Source organism: Grampus griseus (genome assembly GCF_964374135.1).
Source record: "Grampus griseus genome assembly, chromosome: 14".
Taxonomy (NCBI): Eukaryota; Metazoa; Chordata; class Mammalia; order Artiodactyla; family Delphinidae; genus Grampus; species Grampus griseus.
The window spans coordinates 29,569,569-29,584,011 of NC_139008.1; the positions used below are offsets into that span (position 1 = coordinate 29,569,569).

Below are 14,443 nucleotides of genomic sequence, written 5' to 3' on the forward strand. Positions count from 1 at the left end.
GGCAATCTCTTCCTCTTAATTGGGTGGTTTAGTCCTTTCATATTTAATGTAATTATTGATATGGTTGGGTTTATGTCTACCATCTGGCTATTTGTTTTCCATTCGTACCTTCTGGTTTTTGTTCCTTTCTTGGTCCTTTTCTGCATTTTTTTCCCCCCTGCACCTTGGGGCGTGCGGGATCTTAGTTCCCCAACCAGGGACTGAACCCAGGCCCTCGGCAGTGAAAGCACAGAGTCCCAACCACTGGACTGCCAGGGAATTACCTCTTTTGGGTTAATTGAATATTTTTTAGGGTTCCATTTTTATTTCCTCTATTGGTTTCTTAGCTAAGCTGCTATAATGGTTTTATACTATTTTAATGCAGATAATGTGGACAGCTCAAGGCATTTACTAGGACTATTTAACTTGGTGGGATGCAGCTTGAGCCGAGACCTTTTTGTCTTGATGGGGAAATAGTGGCAGCTCTGTGACTTCTGACTACTTGTTTAGTTTTATTTTCTTTCTCCTCCTGACCTTCTGGGAATCTCAAATACGTACTTAGGAAACCTGTTTTCCAGTAAAATGGGCTGTTGCTTTGTTATTCATCGTTATTAACCTTCGGATCATAACATATATCTGGAGAAATATACATTATTATATAATTATTACTTTTGCCTCAGTGCCCTGGGTAACTACAGGCCAGCTCCAGCCAATAAACTTAACGTGAGTTGATAGTAAGCATTTCCGATGCCTATTAGTGGTGCCACGTGTGCTCCCTCCCCTTAATTCTGAGTGACTCACTGGTGGCTCTGAAACCCTGGAGATCAGTGGCTTTTGTGGAGAGCAAGGCTGCAGAGAGATGAGGATGGAGTCTTTTGGGTGGGGGAGGAAAGGATCTGGATTATTCAGAGACACCCTTCTCAACTCTTCCTGGTGGTCTAGTGGTTAGGATTTGGCGCTCTCTCAAAGACACCCTTCTCTTCTGCTCTCCACTGCCCTCCCACCCCATACCTGGGCAGACATTGTTAAGAATCGTTTTTGTGGACTTCCCTGGTGGTGCAGTGGTTAAGAATCCGCCTGCCAATGCAGGGGACACAGGTTCAAGCCCTGATCCAGGAAGATCCCACATGCCGCGGAGCAACTAAGCCCATGTGCCACAACTACTGAGCCCGCGTGCCACAGCTACTGAAACCCGTGAGCCTAGAGCCCGTGCTCCGCAACAAGAGAAGCCACCGCAGTGAGAAGCCCGCGCATCACAAAGAAGAGTAGCTCCGCTCACCACCACTAGAGAAAGCCCGCGCACAGCACCAAAGACCCAACACAGCCAAAAATAAATAAAATAAATTTTTAAAAAATCATTTTTGTTATTTATATATTTGTTTTTTAATTTTTGGCTGCACTGGGTTTCCGTTGCCGTGTGCGGGCTTTCTCTGGTGGCGGCAAGTGGGGGCTGCTCTTCGTTGTGGTGCGCAGGCTTCTCATTGCTGTGGCTTTTCTTGTTGCGGAGCACAGGCTTTAGGCACGCAGGCTCAGTAGTTGTGGCTTGCAGGCTCTAGAGTGCAGGCTCAATAGTTGTGGTGCACGGGCTTAGTCGCTCCGAGGCATGGTATCTTCCCGGTCCAGGGATCAAATGCGTGTCCCCTGCATTGGCAGGCGGATTCTTAACCACTGCGCCACTGGGGAAGTCCAATAATTGTTTTAGCGTGTTATTCATATCTTGCATTCTCTCAGCCAAATGTTGCCTTAACTTAGCACAAAATATTACTTTTGTACTCCAGGTCAGTGTTTTGGGAACTCCATTTTCTTTTTCAAAAGAAGACTTTTCTTTTAAGCTTCATTCTTCTTCCACACAGAGCTGTTGTTAGAAGAAGATAAACTAAACAATCTTGTTTGTGTTTGCTCTTTTTTTAGTCGAGCAAAAGATGTGATAATTCCAGCAAAGCCACCGGTCAGCTTTTTCTCCTCGAGGTCTCCGGTTCTTGACCTCTTCCAGGGGCAGCTGGACTACGCAGAGCACATTCGCCAGGATTCGGAGGTGGTGCTCCTGTTCTTCTACGCTCCGTGGTGTGGACAGTCCATCGCCGCCAGGGCAGAAATTGAACAAGTAGCGAGTCAGCTTTCAGACCAGGTAATGCTGACATTCAGCCTGAGAATCAAATGACCGTCAGTTCCTGTGCAGGGCTGGTTATCCCCATAGAGACACCTTACCCAGATGGCTGATTTTGCCAGGGTGAAGGCCAGGAGCCTTTCTTCGTAAATTGTAAAGCCTTCTATAAAGGAATAGAATTTCTGACTGTGATGGTCATAGTTGGTCAGAGGCAGGAGAGGGAGGAGATTCTGCAATTCCTTGTGATGCAGGCCAGTGCTTATCTCAGGGTGCCATGCTGTTTGGCTTCGGTGGGAAGACTGAAAATTCTCATTGAATATACATTTGATATTTGCTGATTAGTTATTTTATGTAAGAGAAATTTATGTGTCATGAGTACAGTGTAACTAGGCAGACCTTTTAAATCCCGGGACCAGAACTATGTTCAACAAATATTTAATGAATGCCACCTTTGTGTTAGATAAGAGGGATATATAGGCAATTGATATATATGCCTTCGGTCTGGCAGTGGTTTTTAATCCAGTGGATCCCCATTGTCCTTATGTATGTATTTTATGATGTCCCTTTTTCTGTCCTCAAAAGGAATTCATAGATGATAAAACTTCCCTATACATATAATTTCAAAATAGCCAATCTAATGTGCTAATTGTAACACAAAGATGGGGGAAAAAGAAAAGTGGTGTATAATTAAATCACATGTTGTTTCAGTATGTAAGTGCTGTACCTTTATGTAGAACCACTGTGAATGGGACAGTTACAAATGCAGGCCCATAAAAGTAGGATGTGTTGACAACTTAGGTGCCATGAGGGCATTGCTCTCAGTGATTTGATTTTTCTAAATGGTGAACAGCTCTTGGTAAGTTCTGAACCAAACAAAGTACTTTCTGCCTTCAATTAAACAGAAGTTGTCTTCCAAGAAATTCAGTGAACACAAAAGCCATGCTTTGGATTCACATATTAAATGGAGTTAGGTTCTGAGCTTGAATAATAACAAACAGGTTTCCCTCAACATTAGTATTTGGCAGGACATTTAAAACTGCTCTGGGTGATGCGGATGACTATTCCCTGTGCAGAGCAGTTTTGAACATTGCAGGATATGTACCACAGCCTCTGCCCACTACATGCCCTATAGTTCCTCCAGTCATTGCAACCAGCAGAAAAGCATCCCGTAGATTTCTAAGAGGCTGCTACTGACACCCACTGATCTGGGGTAGCTTGTGGTGCAGCTGAGTTCCAGAAGTTCATTTGGAACTCTCAGTTGGTTTTTCTTAGAAACAATGTTATAAATGGTGACTAGGCTTCCTGCCCAGCCTGCCAAAGCCTTTTTAACTGTTTTATATCCCTGAATGTGTAGTACCAAGTAGTATTTAAATAGAACTCTTCATTCCGTATAACATTGATTCTGAGGGGGCTGTGATTTTGTGTTCTAGCTTTGGACCCATGGAATTGATCTATTCCTTGTCTTCCCTTTACCCCTCTCTCTCACCCCCCTTAAAAATGGCTGATAGTAACCAAGCCAGCACTTGCAGGGAGGAAAGGACTCTAAGGGAGCACTAGGAGGTAAGCTTAAAGGAAATCACCACTTTGTAAGTCACTCCCCAAGTTTTCTAAATTTAGAGAACTTGTGGGGGAAAAGGGGAGAATCTGTTTCATTTTAGGGTAAGTGTCAATTACTTGTTATCTTACTGTCAGCTTAGGGAATATATCCTTCAGAGTGACTATAGGGATGGTGTGCTGGTGTGCAGGCCCGTGCTGTTCCTCAGGACAGCCCTGCAAGCTGATGCTGGTAGCCTGGTTCCTCTGAAGCAGGACCTCAGGTTTAGAGGGCAGAGTGGTTTGTTAAAGGTCACGGGACAAATGGTAGAGGTTACAGTGCCGTCCACAGCTGATGGGCTCTGCTTTTTTCAAAAAATTTTTTCAGCTTCTTCTAAATTGAGAGCTTATTGTTCTATGTTCTCAGTAGGGAAAAGGACTGGGTTTATTTTTGGAAACAGGCAAAAATTTTTTGCGCCACATTACTTAATAAAATTAGCGTACACGGTAGATTGTGCCCTATTTTTGAGATGTCAACCTTAGTAAAGATATTGTTGCTCTTCTTTCTAATAGATAGACTATAAAAGGAGCTCTTGTGAGTTTCCACTAAGTTTTGAGCAATATTGCTATCTAAATATAAGGCATCTGAAAGTGACTTTTCATTTGTAGTCTTCATATGTTTTCAATATTTTATTATAAAAAATTTAAAATATATAGCAAAGGTCATATACCTGCCACTTAAATTCTATCACCATTTTATTACACTTGTTTTATCATGTGTTTGTTCATCTTACCATCCCTCTAATCAGTGGTTCTCAACTAGAGGCAGTTTTGTCTCTCAGGGGACCTTTGGGACTGTGGAGAGGTCTTTGGTTGTCACTACTTGAGGGGGATGCTACTGGCATCTAAGGAGTAAAAGCCAGGGATCCTACACCATGCTGCATCCAGCGTGTGGAAGAGCCTCCCCTCACCCCACCCCCAACAAAAACAAACATAACATCAACAAAAAACCCTGTAACAATTCAAGCCCAAAATGTCAGTAGTAGCAAAGGTGAGACACTCTGCTACAATCTAACTGTTAATCCATCTTATTTTGGGTACATTTCAAAGTAAATTGTGGACATTGGGATACTCCTCCTTAAATACTTTAGCATTTACCTATAAACACATACTTAATCCATATTTTGCTATCTAATGGTACATTTTAGAGCATAGCTCTAGTCATCTATTTATTCATTTTTAATATAGTTATTAAAAAATTGAAAATGGTCCTTTGAAATCTGTGATATTTCATCTGTAGGTAAGATTTTTTGCCTTCTCAGATGCTCAGTTTGACTAACAAAAGACACATCCTACTACTGAGTTTTAGTGTAACCATGCTTAGAAAAAGTTTGCTGGTGTCATTCACTTCAGAATTTGAAGGAAATCATTCTCCTCTTGGGCCAGACTCCAAAATATTCAGAGTCCTAGCTGGACACTATGGACAGGTGTCTTCGTTTGTCCTTGTCGTGGTAAATGATGACCTTCTTTGAACACTCAAAAAACAATTTTTTTAATACTTTCTGTTTCAGAGAGGAATTGTTCCATTTCTATAATTTTATCTTTTAAATCTTGGCAATTTTTCAGTTGCTGTTTATAGTTATTTGAAACCTTCTTTGGCTTGCAGGTGTTGTTTGTTGCAGTTAACTGTTGGTGGAATCAGGGGAAATGCAGAAAACAGAAACACTTCTTTTATTTTCCTGTAATATATCTGTATCATCGGAGGTAAGAAGCGATTCTAATTCCAATTAAGTTTATCAGTTTCAAAGTGATTTTTGTTATATTCACTGTAGAAAATTGAGAAAATACAGATAAGCAAAAATAAATAAAAGGATCTGTGATTTTATTAGCCATTCATAATCACTGTGTGTTTTGATTTATATCCTCCTGTGAATATACATATCCACCCCCCCCCTTTTTAAATTAAAAAATGGGATCATGTAGTAATACTATCTCTTCAACTGCTTTTTCTTTATTTTGTGAACACTTTTTCATGTCATTACATATTCGATAGCATTGTTTTTATTATACCAGTTACTCCATTGTGTGGCTGAACATTTCAAATGTTTGAAAAGTATTTTATGGTATAAAAATATACAGAAGTCCTTATCCCATTACCTGGCAGCATAGCATAGTCAAGAGGGTATCTAACATCTTTTCAAATTGGGAAGAAAAAGACTACAAGTCCGCAATCCCATAATCTATCATTCTGAAATCCAGAGAGCTTTTAAAACCTGAAAGACTTCCATGAACTTTGTCCCCAAATGCATTCATCTGGCCTGAAGTAGCAAGGGGCCACCTATAGTCTTTATACCACATCAGGTGCCACTGTACTCATTTTGCTGCAGAAATACTGGTGTTTCATTTTGGAGAACTGCCCAGACCTTGCTGTGGGTGTTAAGTTATGTCTAAAATCTGACTTGAAGGATTTTGGAGACAGGAGATGGGATTCTGGACTCTGTGTAGTATAATTGGCTTAAAGTTTGTTACTGTAAAATGGTTTAAGAAGAGTTCACCAGTAAGAGCTTTACTTTTTTAGGCTTTATTTCCTCCCTCTAAAATTCCTGGGCCTTAATCAATGGGGATTTATTACAAACATCAACAGACTATCATTTGTGGATTATCTGTCATCTTTCAGCTCATTCCCATGTCTCTAACATAAACTTTGTGTGGAACAGAGTATTGTTTCTCAGGAGCTATTAAATAGTATTTGGGCAAAAACATGCTTTCCTACCCTATCTCCACCCTCAAATTTTCCTCTGGGTATAAGAACAGTTTCTCAGAGTGACTTTCTGATGGTTACCTTTTTTTGTTTTCCAGAAGGTAAGTATAAGGTGTTATACTTGAAGGATCTCAAAGTCAGTGCTGTGTAATGGGCGATAAGCTTCCCCTGGAGAGATCCCTGCGCTTCTTTTTTTCGAAATAGGAAATATGGCACAGATGGCTAGCAGGGAGTATAGGTCGTGCAACTGTATGTAACCAAGCCAGCTGCCCAGAGGTAGACTTAACTTGATGTGACATTAAAATAACAAGAGTTCCCTTGAATTGAATACAGATGTCATTTTGGCATATGTGGGTGTGTAACATTGTCTTGCACTATTTGTTTTCTTAGTTTTATAGAAAGATTGGAAGGACACGAAAGGAACTTTAGAAATACTTAGTCCAACCGTCTCATTTTACACATGAGGAATTTGAGGCTGGTACTTGCCTTGAAGTGCTTGCCCCTCATCTTTGCCTGTTAAACTTTTACTTGTTTAAGTCAGTTCAGACCCATTAATACCTGTTTCAACATCTACCATTCCCGATGTTCCAAAAATAGAAGAAAGTGCTAAGGCACAGAGGTACCCAAAAGGTAGCCTTTTCATATTCTATTTAAGAATCTTCAAGTCCTCTGTTTTATACATACACATATGAATGAATGTGTTCCTTCAACTAAACTCTCTTGTGAGCATTTGGTAGTCTTGAGGTTCTTTTGGCTAATGGTGGTTGCAAATATGGCCCTTGAGTCTCATCACTGGACAGACCACTGCTGTTTGTGTGTGTTCTTGCTGCTACTGTTTGTGTAATGGCTTAACTAGTAGTAGCTGCTTACAGAAATTAACAGGCTTTTCTGTTTTGTGAAAGTAGATTCCATTTTTTGGCTTGTATTGATGCCAGTTACAAAGGCAGTTTATAAAAGGCTCTGAAGCAGGAAGTAGTTTTCTCAAAACACTCTGTGCAGAGTTCAGCTGCCCTAGATCAGCTTGTCCTAAGGCAATGGCTATAGTGTGTTGGCAAAACGTGTCCTACATCCTGCATCCTGGGATCGTCTCATTACGAGTCACTGGGACCCTTGTAACACGGTACCAGGGAACCTCAGCAGAGCCTGTTTGCTTGAGTAACGAGGTTTCCAGATCACTTGCCTCCTTTTTGCTCAACAAAATAGGTTATCAGATGATTTTTTTGATTTCTTCCTTTAAATTAAAAATTGGTGGTGGTTGATGGGGTTGGTGGTGGTAGTAATTTTAAAACTTGAATTAGTTAACAAATGAGTTGTAGTAAGTCTTGAATTGACAGAATTGTTCACCCAGTCTCTCAGCTGTGCATGTAGAATGCTGTTTTTACTTTTTTCATGCTACTCTTCCTCTGTCTGGTATCATATTCTGCAGTGCACACCGAAGAATTGTGTTTATCTCATCACATTATATGTGTGTGTTAATTTCTGTAACCATATATTATAGTTATGTGATCACCATTTATACATTTCTTTACTGTGCTCTATTGTTGCTATTAAAGGTAAGCTTAATGTCAATTTCTATTTAGAGAGAAGAATGGTTATGGAATTGGTGAATTTCACCATACTCCCTCACCCCCACCACATACCATCCAATTATATTTGAGCAAGGTCTCTTTTGTGCAAGATTGAAGAAAGCCATGTGAGGATTCTGATTAGCTTAGGATAACTGAATGTTGGAAGCATTGCTTAGCAATACTAAATCAAATTCCTGTGCATTCCCAAGCACAACTGGAGGGGAAAATAAGGAAGATCATTTGTATAGGTCCCTGATTTCATACCTTCATATAATTTTTTGTTGTTGTAATAAAGCTTTAAATAGGTTTAAGTTTCATTTAGTGATCCTTTGTGTAAGTGTATCTATGAATATTTAATAACTACTTTTTAGTAGGCCAAGGACCAACTATTCAATTTGTTCCTTATTTTGGAGTGACTTGGAAAGTCTGCCCCTACGTCCCCCCCACCCCCAATTGAATTGTGTAGTTAAGATCCTGGAATCCTTTGGCATTTGGTCAGTTTCCAGGGTCGTCTGTCTGTTTTGTTTTGTTTTTTAAAGAAATATAGTGAGAATTAATTTTTTTCAGAGACTAGAATGAATGTTCTTTGATCTGAAATTCAGTTTGCAGAATTATGCTCATATAAAAAAGTAACGGCCCCTTGTACCCCCCCTTACATAAAATGCTTGTTCTTAATTGGCCCTCCAGTTACCTCCTGAGACAAGGAAGGCTACTTACATATGAAACAGTTGGGATCCTAAAGCAAGACTTTTTCATTTTGTGATGTTGATGATTTCAGGTATATATTACAGGTTTAATGCGTGATGTATTATTTTTAATTTTTATTTTTTTGGTACTAGTTTTGGACCAATCGAATACAAAGGCCCCATGAGTGCTGTTTACATTGAGAAGTTTGTCCGCCGTGTGATGAAACCACTTCTCTACATCCCATCTCAATCAGAATTACTAGATTTTCTCTCAAACTATGAGGTACCTATCTTTCCTATCTTCTCCCATTCCCCCAGGCTTCACTGGGTTGCATTGGATTGTTTATATTAGAAGAGTCTTTATACCTCCTGATTTGTAGCAATTAAAAGATCACATTAGAGATAAGCCCCAATTAAATGCTTTTTGAGATACTTGATTATAGGGATAGTTTGGCCAAGTGAGTTTTTAGAGAGTAAAATACTTGCAAAACCTTATCTATTTTTTATTCAGGAATTTTTAACAGACTTTCAGTTTGTCTCACAATTAAGTTAGAGTATGTAAAAATTAACTTATAATTTTTATGCAGCTACAGATTTCCAAAAATTTTATTTGTTGCTTACAGCATTTTACTCAGATCCGTGGTTTTTCTTGTCAGTTGTAGTTTAGCTTTAAAAAAGCAAAACAAAACTAGGAATATGTTCCTTTCTGTTTTATTAAGTGCATAACAATTTCAAGGTTCATTAACAGAAAGTTTCCTAACATGGCTTCTCTACTGCTTTCCCATTGCCAGTCAACCCCTGATGGATTATTTTGGTAGGATCCTCAGTGTGTGTTCAGGACAGCTTATTGAGAGGCCAGTATAAAGCTTAAAACAATCTCAGTAAATTATAAAAATAGTTCCACAAAAAAATTCATTGGATCAAGTATAAAATCATACTGGGGCACAAGTAAAAATGATACTTAGCTACAACAAAATCAAGACCAAAAGTACCTGACAGAGATAAAAACCATATGAATCCACACCTCAGTAATTCAGAATTTAACAGTTACCACTTGGTTGAAGTTTACCTTTTACACTATGTATATTTTATGTAGGTAGGATGTGAATTTCTTTCCCTAGAACATCATTTACAGCTTTTTTCAATTATGTTAGGAACACTTTATGTTAACTATTAGCAGATTCTCTAAGCAGCAGTGTTACTATCTAGTTATTCTGCTTGTAGTTGTCAGATGTGCATTAGGGTGAATGCTTCCTGACTCTTATAAAGGGTGGGTTTCTGTGCCCCTCATGGGCTTGCTCCCGTTTTGCCTGGGAGGCACTTGGGCAGGAGCTATAGTAGGAGGCAGGGCGCCTGGGCCTAGTCCCTTTGGCAGCACTAACTGGGTCTGTGACTTGGGGCAGGTCACTCATCTGTCAGGCGTCAGGGCCCGGGAACAGGGTTTTCTTGAGATTCCTTTTAACTTTTAGGTGCAATGATTGCATGATGTGGGTTTTCACATAGATTTGCACCAGATGACAAGCAGTCACTGGAGGTGGTCCAGCAAAATGGTGAAGAATCAGGACTTGGACAGACTTGAATCCAAACTCATCTCCACCTTATTAGCTGTGTGGCCTCCGGCTGGTATTATACTTAACTTCTTTATGCCTCCATTTCCTCATCTGTAAAACAGGGATGAAATTAAAAAAAAAAAAGGAAATGCCTGCTAGGATGTAGTCCTAATAAATGAAATTTTATCAGTGAAAATGACATTGTGGAAAAATCCTGGATATTTAGCACTACTGAGAGAGCTCAAAATGTGCACAGCACCTGCCGGAATTCCCAACTTATATTGATATAAACACCTTTTGTTTGTTTTGTAATTAAGGTGATAAAAAATGACCTTTAAGGGCCAAGAGTTCTTCCTCCAGCTTAGCTTCTGTTGGGACTTTTATAGAACACCATGCCCAGATTGGTACCCTCTGGTTTTTTCTTTAAATTTTCAGTCAGTATCTTCTAAAAAATAAAGAAATGGGAGAAGAGCTGTGGAACATCAAATAGCATACAGCATGTACTTACCCTACACCAAAAGAGTGTGGAAAAAATTGAGATTGCTTAGCCTTAAAAGAGCACAGAGAGGTGGCTTTATTATTATATCCAGCTCTATCAGAGATTTGTATCCAGAGAGTTCTGAGATAGTTCTTAGCAGAGGTCATGTGATAAGACGGACTCAGCTAGCACTCTGGACGCTTGGGTTTTGGCCCTGACAGAAATCTGTGATTTCTGCATTTTATGCAGATTTCTCATCTCTGAAATAAGGGAGTTGGCTCAGATAATCCCTCCTGACTGCTGGCTTTGGTGAAGTTTAGAGGCTGGAAAGAGGCAGACAGAAGAAGTTTCATCATTTGTGGTTGGGAAAGTATTTTTGACACAATGCCTTTGAGCATCTGTATCAGAGATCTTTCTACTCCTTTTTTATTTATTGCCTCTAAGATGTTTGTAGTGTCTTTGTAGTTGGATCTGCAGGGGAGACAAGTGCATGGTTATGACTGAGCAGCCAGGATGATTCCTGACCTTGAGCAGTTGCATTCTTTGTACCTGCTTTCCAGCAGCACTTTCAGAGATTATGCTCCAAGTCTGACATTGAGTCCATACAACATTACTCAAGGTTGTTTTTTGGCAGCCCACTTAATTAGAAGATGTACAGCAATGATGAGACTGCCTTTAAGATGAGACCCAAGAGAGTGCTGCCAAGCTGGGACGCTGTATAGCTTCTGTCAGCCTTTCAAGTGCCTCCCGAAAGCTGTAGATGGCTTTTATCACGTTAGAATCATCTTTGCTGGGCTTCTTTTCACGGAGATGAAATTGTTGGGTTGGCAAGAGGCAGTATTTGATTAATTGTGAAAGAACTCGGGAGTCATGCCCAGCGTGGTTTCAAATGTGAAGCCATTTATCTTGTGAAACATACCAAATACTGCCTAGGAAGAAGTGATATCAATTTCATTTACTCTCTGTAAGATAACATAAAGACAAAATTCCAGATCCAGAAATGAAACCACTGTCATGGTTTTTGATAGTTAAATAAATAGGAAAGATAAAGGAATTTTGGGAGGCCCCACTCTGGAGCATAATATACTTTCAGACATTCCTCTAAGTTAAGGTTTCTCAACCTCAGCATTATTGACATTTGGAATCAGATAATTCTGTGTTGTTGGGGGCTGTCCTGTGCTTTGCAGGATGTTTAGCAGCATCCTTGGCCTCCACCTACTAGTTACCAGTAGCACCCCCCTCTTACTTGTGACAACCAAAAATATCCAGGCATTGTCAAATGCCCCTTAGGGGGGCAAAATCACCTCAGTTGAGAGCCACTGCTCTCAATTATTGTTTCCCCAAATAAGGCCTTAAGGATGCCGCACAGGTCCTAGTATAAACACGTTTTTTCATGTAGCACACAGAATGCCACAATCTAATTGTTGCAAGTTTATCTGCTTATAACAGTATCAGTAGAAAGAAGATGAAAATTAAGCAGTGCCTTAACTAGAAAATTCTGGAGTGTTACCTGTGGGGAGCTAGAGCCAGGAGTGAGTTATGTTGTCATCAATAGATGTCCCTGATATTCAACTTTCTACTCAAATTGTTTGTCTGTACCACAATCACCCCCCTAAAAAGTATGCATCCTAAATGTGTTAAGGGTCTTGATGATTTAAAGAAGTCTTAGTATGAAAGATACTTGTTTTGATCAAGAGCCTTGTCTCCTAATTTATATTTTTATATAGATTTCAATATCAAATGTGTTTAAATTTAGGTATACCAAAATTGGGCTGAAATAATTATTTAATGTTTCTGTGGCACTTCTAAGGTTTGTTAGGATGGCTTTGTTTTTTGCTTCTATCTCTAGATGTGTTTGTGACGTCTTATAGGAGCGCATTTGATAAATTTCCCCTCATTTTAAAAACACACATTGATTACTCATAAGTTTGTCTCTAATCCAGATATTTGCGAACAGTTTGGATCATCATAAGATTGTGTAGTTAGGGTTTATTACTTGGGAAGTGATGATACCCTGAAATTAACAACTTCCCATATTGACATAAACTTTTATTATATGTATACTGAACTCTATTCACATACGCTTCTATTGCTATTATAAACACGAATGCTCTAATTCTAGCTTGGTTTGAATTTTTATAAGTCCTACAGATGAATCCTTTTAAAAGCCTGTTTCAGATGATTTGATAATGAATTACCTAGAAGAGTAGAAGTTTTTAACCAATGGAAAATATTTTATTTGACTTAGATATCTCAAACCTACCCAAATCAGATTGCGCATCATTCTCCATACTTTTATGTTTATAAAATATGACACTGAAACCAGGTGCAATTTTTTTTTTTTAAATTTATTTGGCTGCATCGGGTCTTAGTTGCGGCACGTGGGATCTTCCTTGCAGCATGCGGGATCTTTCATTGCAGCACACGGGCTCTTTGTTGTGGTGCACGGGTTTCTCTCTAGTTGTGGCGCGGGGGCTCTAGAGTGAGCGGGCTCAGTAGTTCTGGTGCACAGGCTCTCTAGTTGTGGCACACAGGCTTAGTTGCCCCACAGCAGGTGGGATCTTAGTTCCCCGAGATGTAATTTTTAGGAAAACAATTTTGCCTTTAATTTACTGAACATTGTAGAAAGACATTAAAAGAGTGATGATTATGGGCTTCCCTGGTGGCGCAGTGGTTGAGAGTCCGCTTGCCGATGCAGGGGACACGGGTTTGTGCCCTGGTACGGGAGGATCCCACATGCTGCAGAGCGGCTGGGCCTGTGAGCTATGGCTGCTGGGCCTGCGCGTCCGGAGCCTGTGCTCCGCAACGGGAGAGGCCACAACAGTGAGAGGCCTGCGTACTGCAAAAAAAAAAAAAAAAAAGAGTGATGGTTCAAATACTTTATTCTGTAGATTCCAAAATACTTTAGACATTATTAGCAAATAAAAAATGAATAGATTATTCATTGGTAAGTGCCTTTCAGTTTTCAAGTGCTTTTACTTCTAATCTTCCCAACAGCCATGTGAGATAGATGGAAATTGTAGATCCTTTCAACAGATTAAGAAGATAAGGTACAGACTGGGTGTGATGTACCCTAAGTGGAGACTGGACTGTAGCCTAGGTCTTCTGGCTCCCAAAATTCTTCCTTGTACACAAAGGAATGTTTAAGGTCTCTGACTTGAAACTTCACTATGTATCTAGAGGTTAAAACTTTGAATATTTAATTACTTAATGTCATTTTTGAATCTTCCTTTTTCATGAAAGAAAACTTTTGAAAGTCAGCTTCTTAATTTGACTGTAACTTTTTTCCTTCATCTTTAGGAATGGTTCTAAGAATAATTAGTGATAAAGGATGGGCCGTGGCTATTGACTTACTGTTAAAGCAGTAGAGTTTTACCATTTCCTGTTATTAATTGGGTCATTAGCATTTATTCTGCAGAACTGGGAGTGTTCTATGTATGATAATCACAGTATTGAGGCTGGGTAGAGTCCAGAATTTTCTTCCCAGATATGCACTAAAATCATACCTGCCTTATAAATAATGAATGTAGCTAAAAACTAAGTGGACTTTCTGGTGGACACCGCAGAGGGAGATCAGGAACTTTAAGTCATCTTGTTGCAAACCATGTTAAGAAATTCTGCTTCTTTCGTTTACTCCAGTTGTAGAATTCCTCTTCCTTGAAAGTTCTTCTGCATATTTAAGACACAGACAGGACAATTTAATTTATTACTTGTGGACAACATAGGCAAACATAACCCAGTGTCATTTTTATTTTGGCTAGACATTAAGTTGATTGGAAAG

The 14,443-nt window shown here is 39.5% G+C and overlaps 1 protein-coding gene across 2 annotated transcripts in view; it reads left to right on the forward strand.

The window, feature by feature from the left end:
* The window catches only part of TXNDC11 (thioredoxin domain containing 11), a 68,821-nt gene that overhangs the window by 5,586 nt on the left and 48,792 nt on the right, over nucleotides 1-14,443 (forward strand). For both annotated transcript variants that reach the window (XM_082671127.1, XM_082671125.1), the window contains 3 exons: nucleotides 1,891-2,107; nucleotides 5,286-5,383; nucleotides 8,788-8,917. In XM_082671127.1, coding sequence (XP_082527253.1) covers nucleotides 1,891-2,107; nucleotides 5,286-5,383; nucleotides 8,788-8,917 — 445 coding nt within the window. The remainder of the gene's footprint in view (nucleotides 1-1,890; nucleotides 2,108-5,285; nucleotides 5,384-8,787; nucleotides 8,918-14,443) is intronic.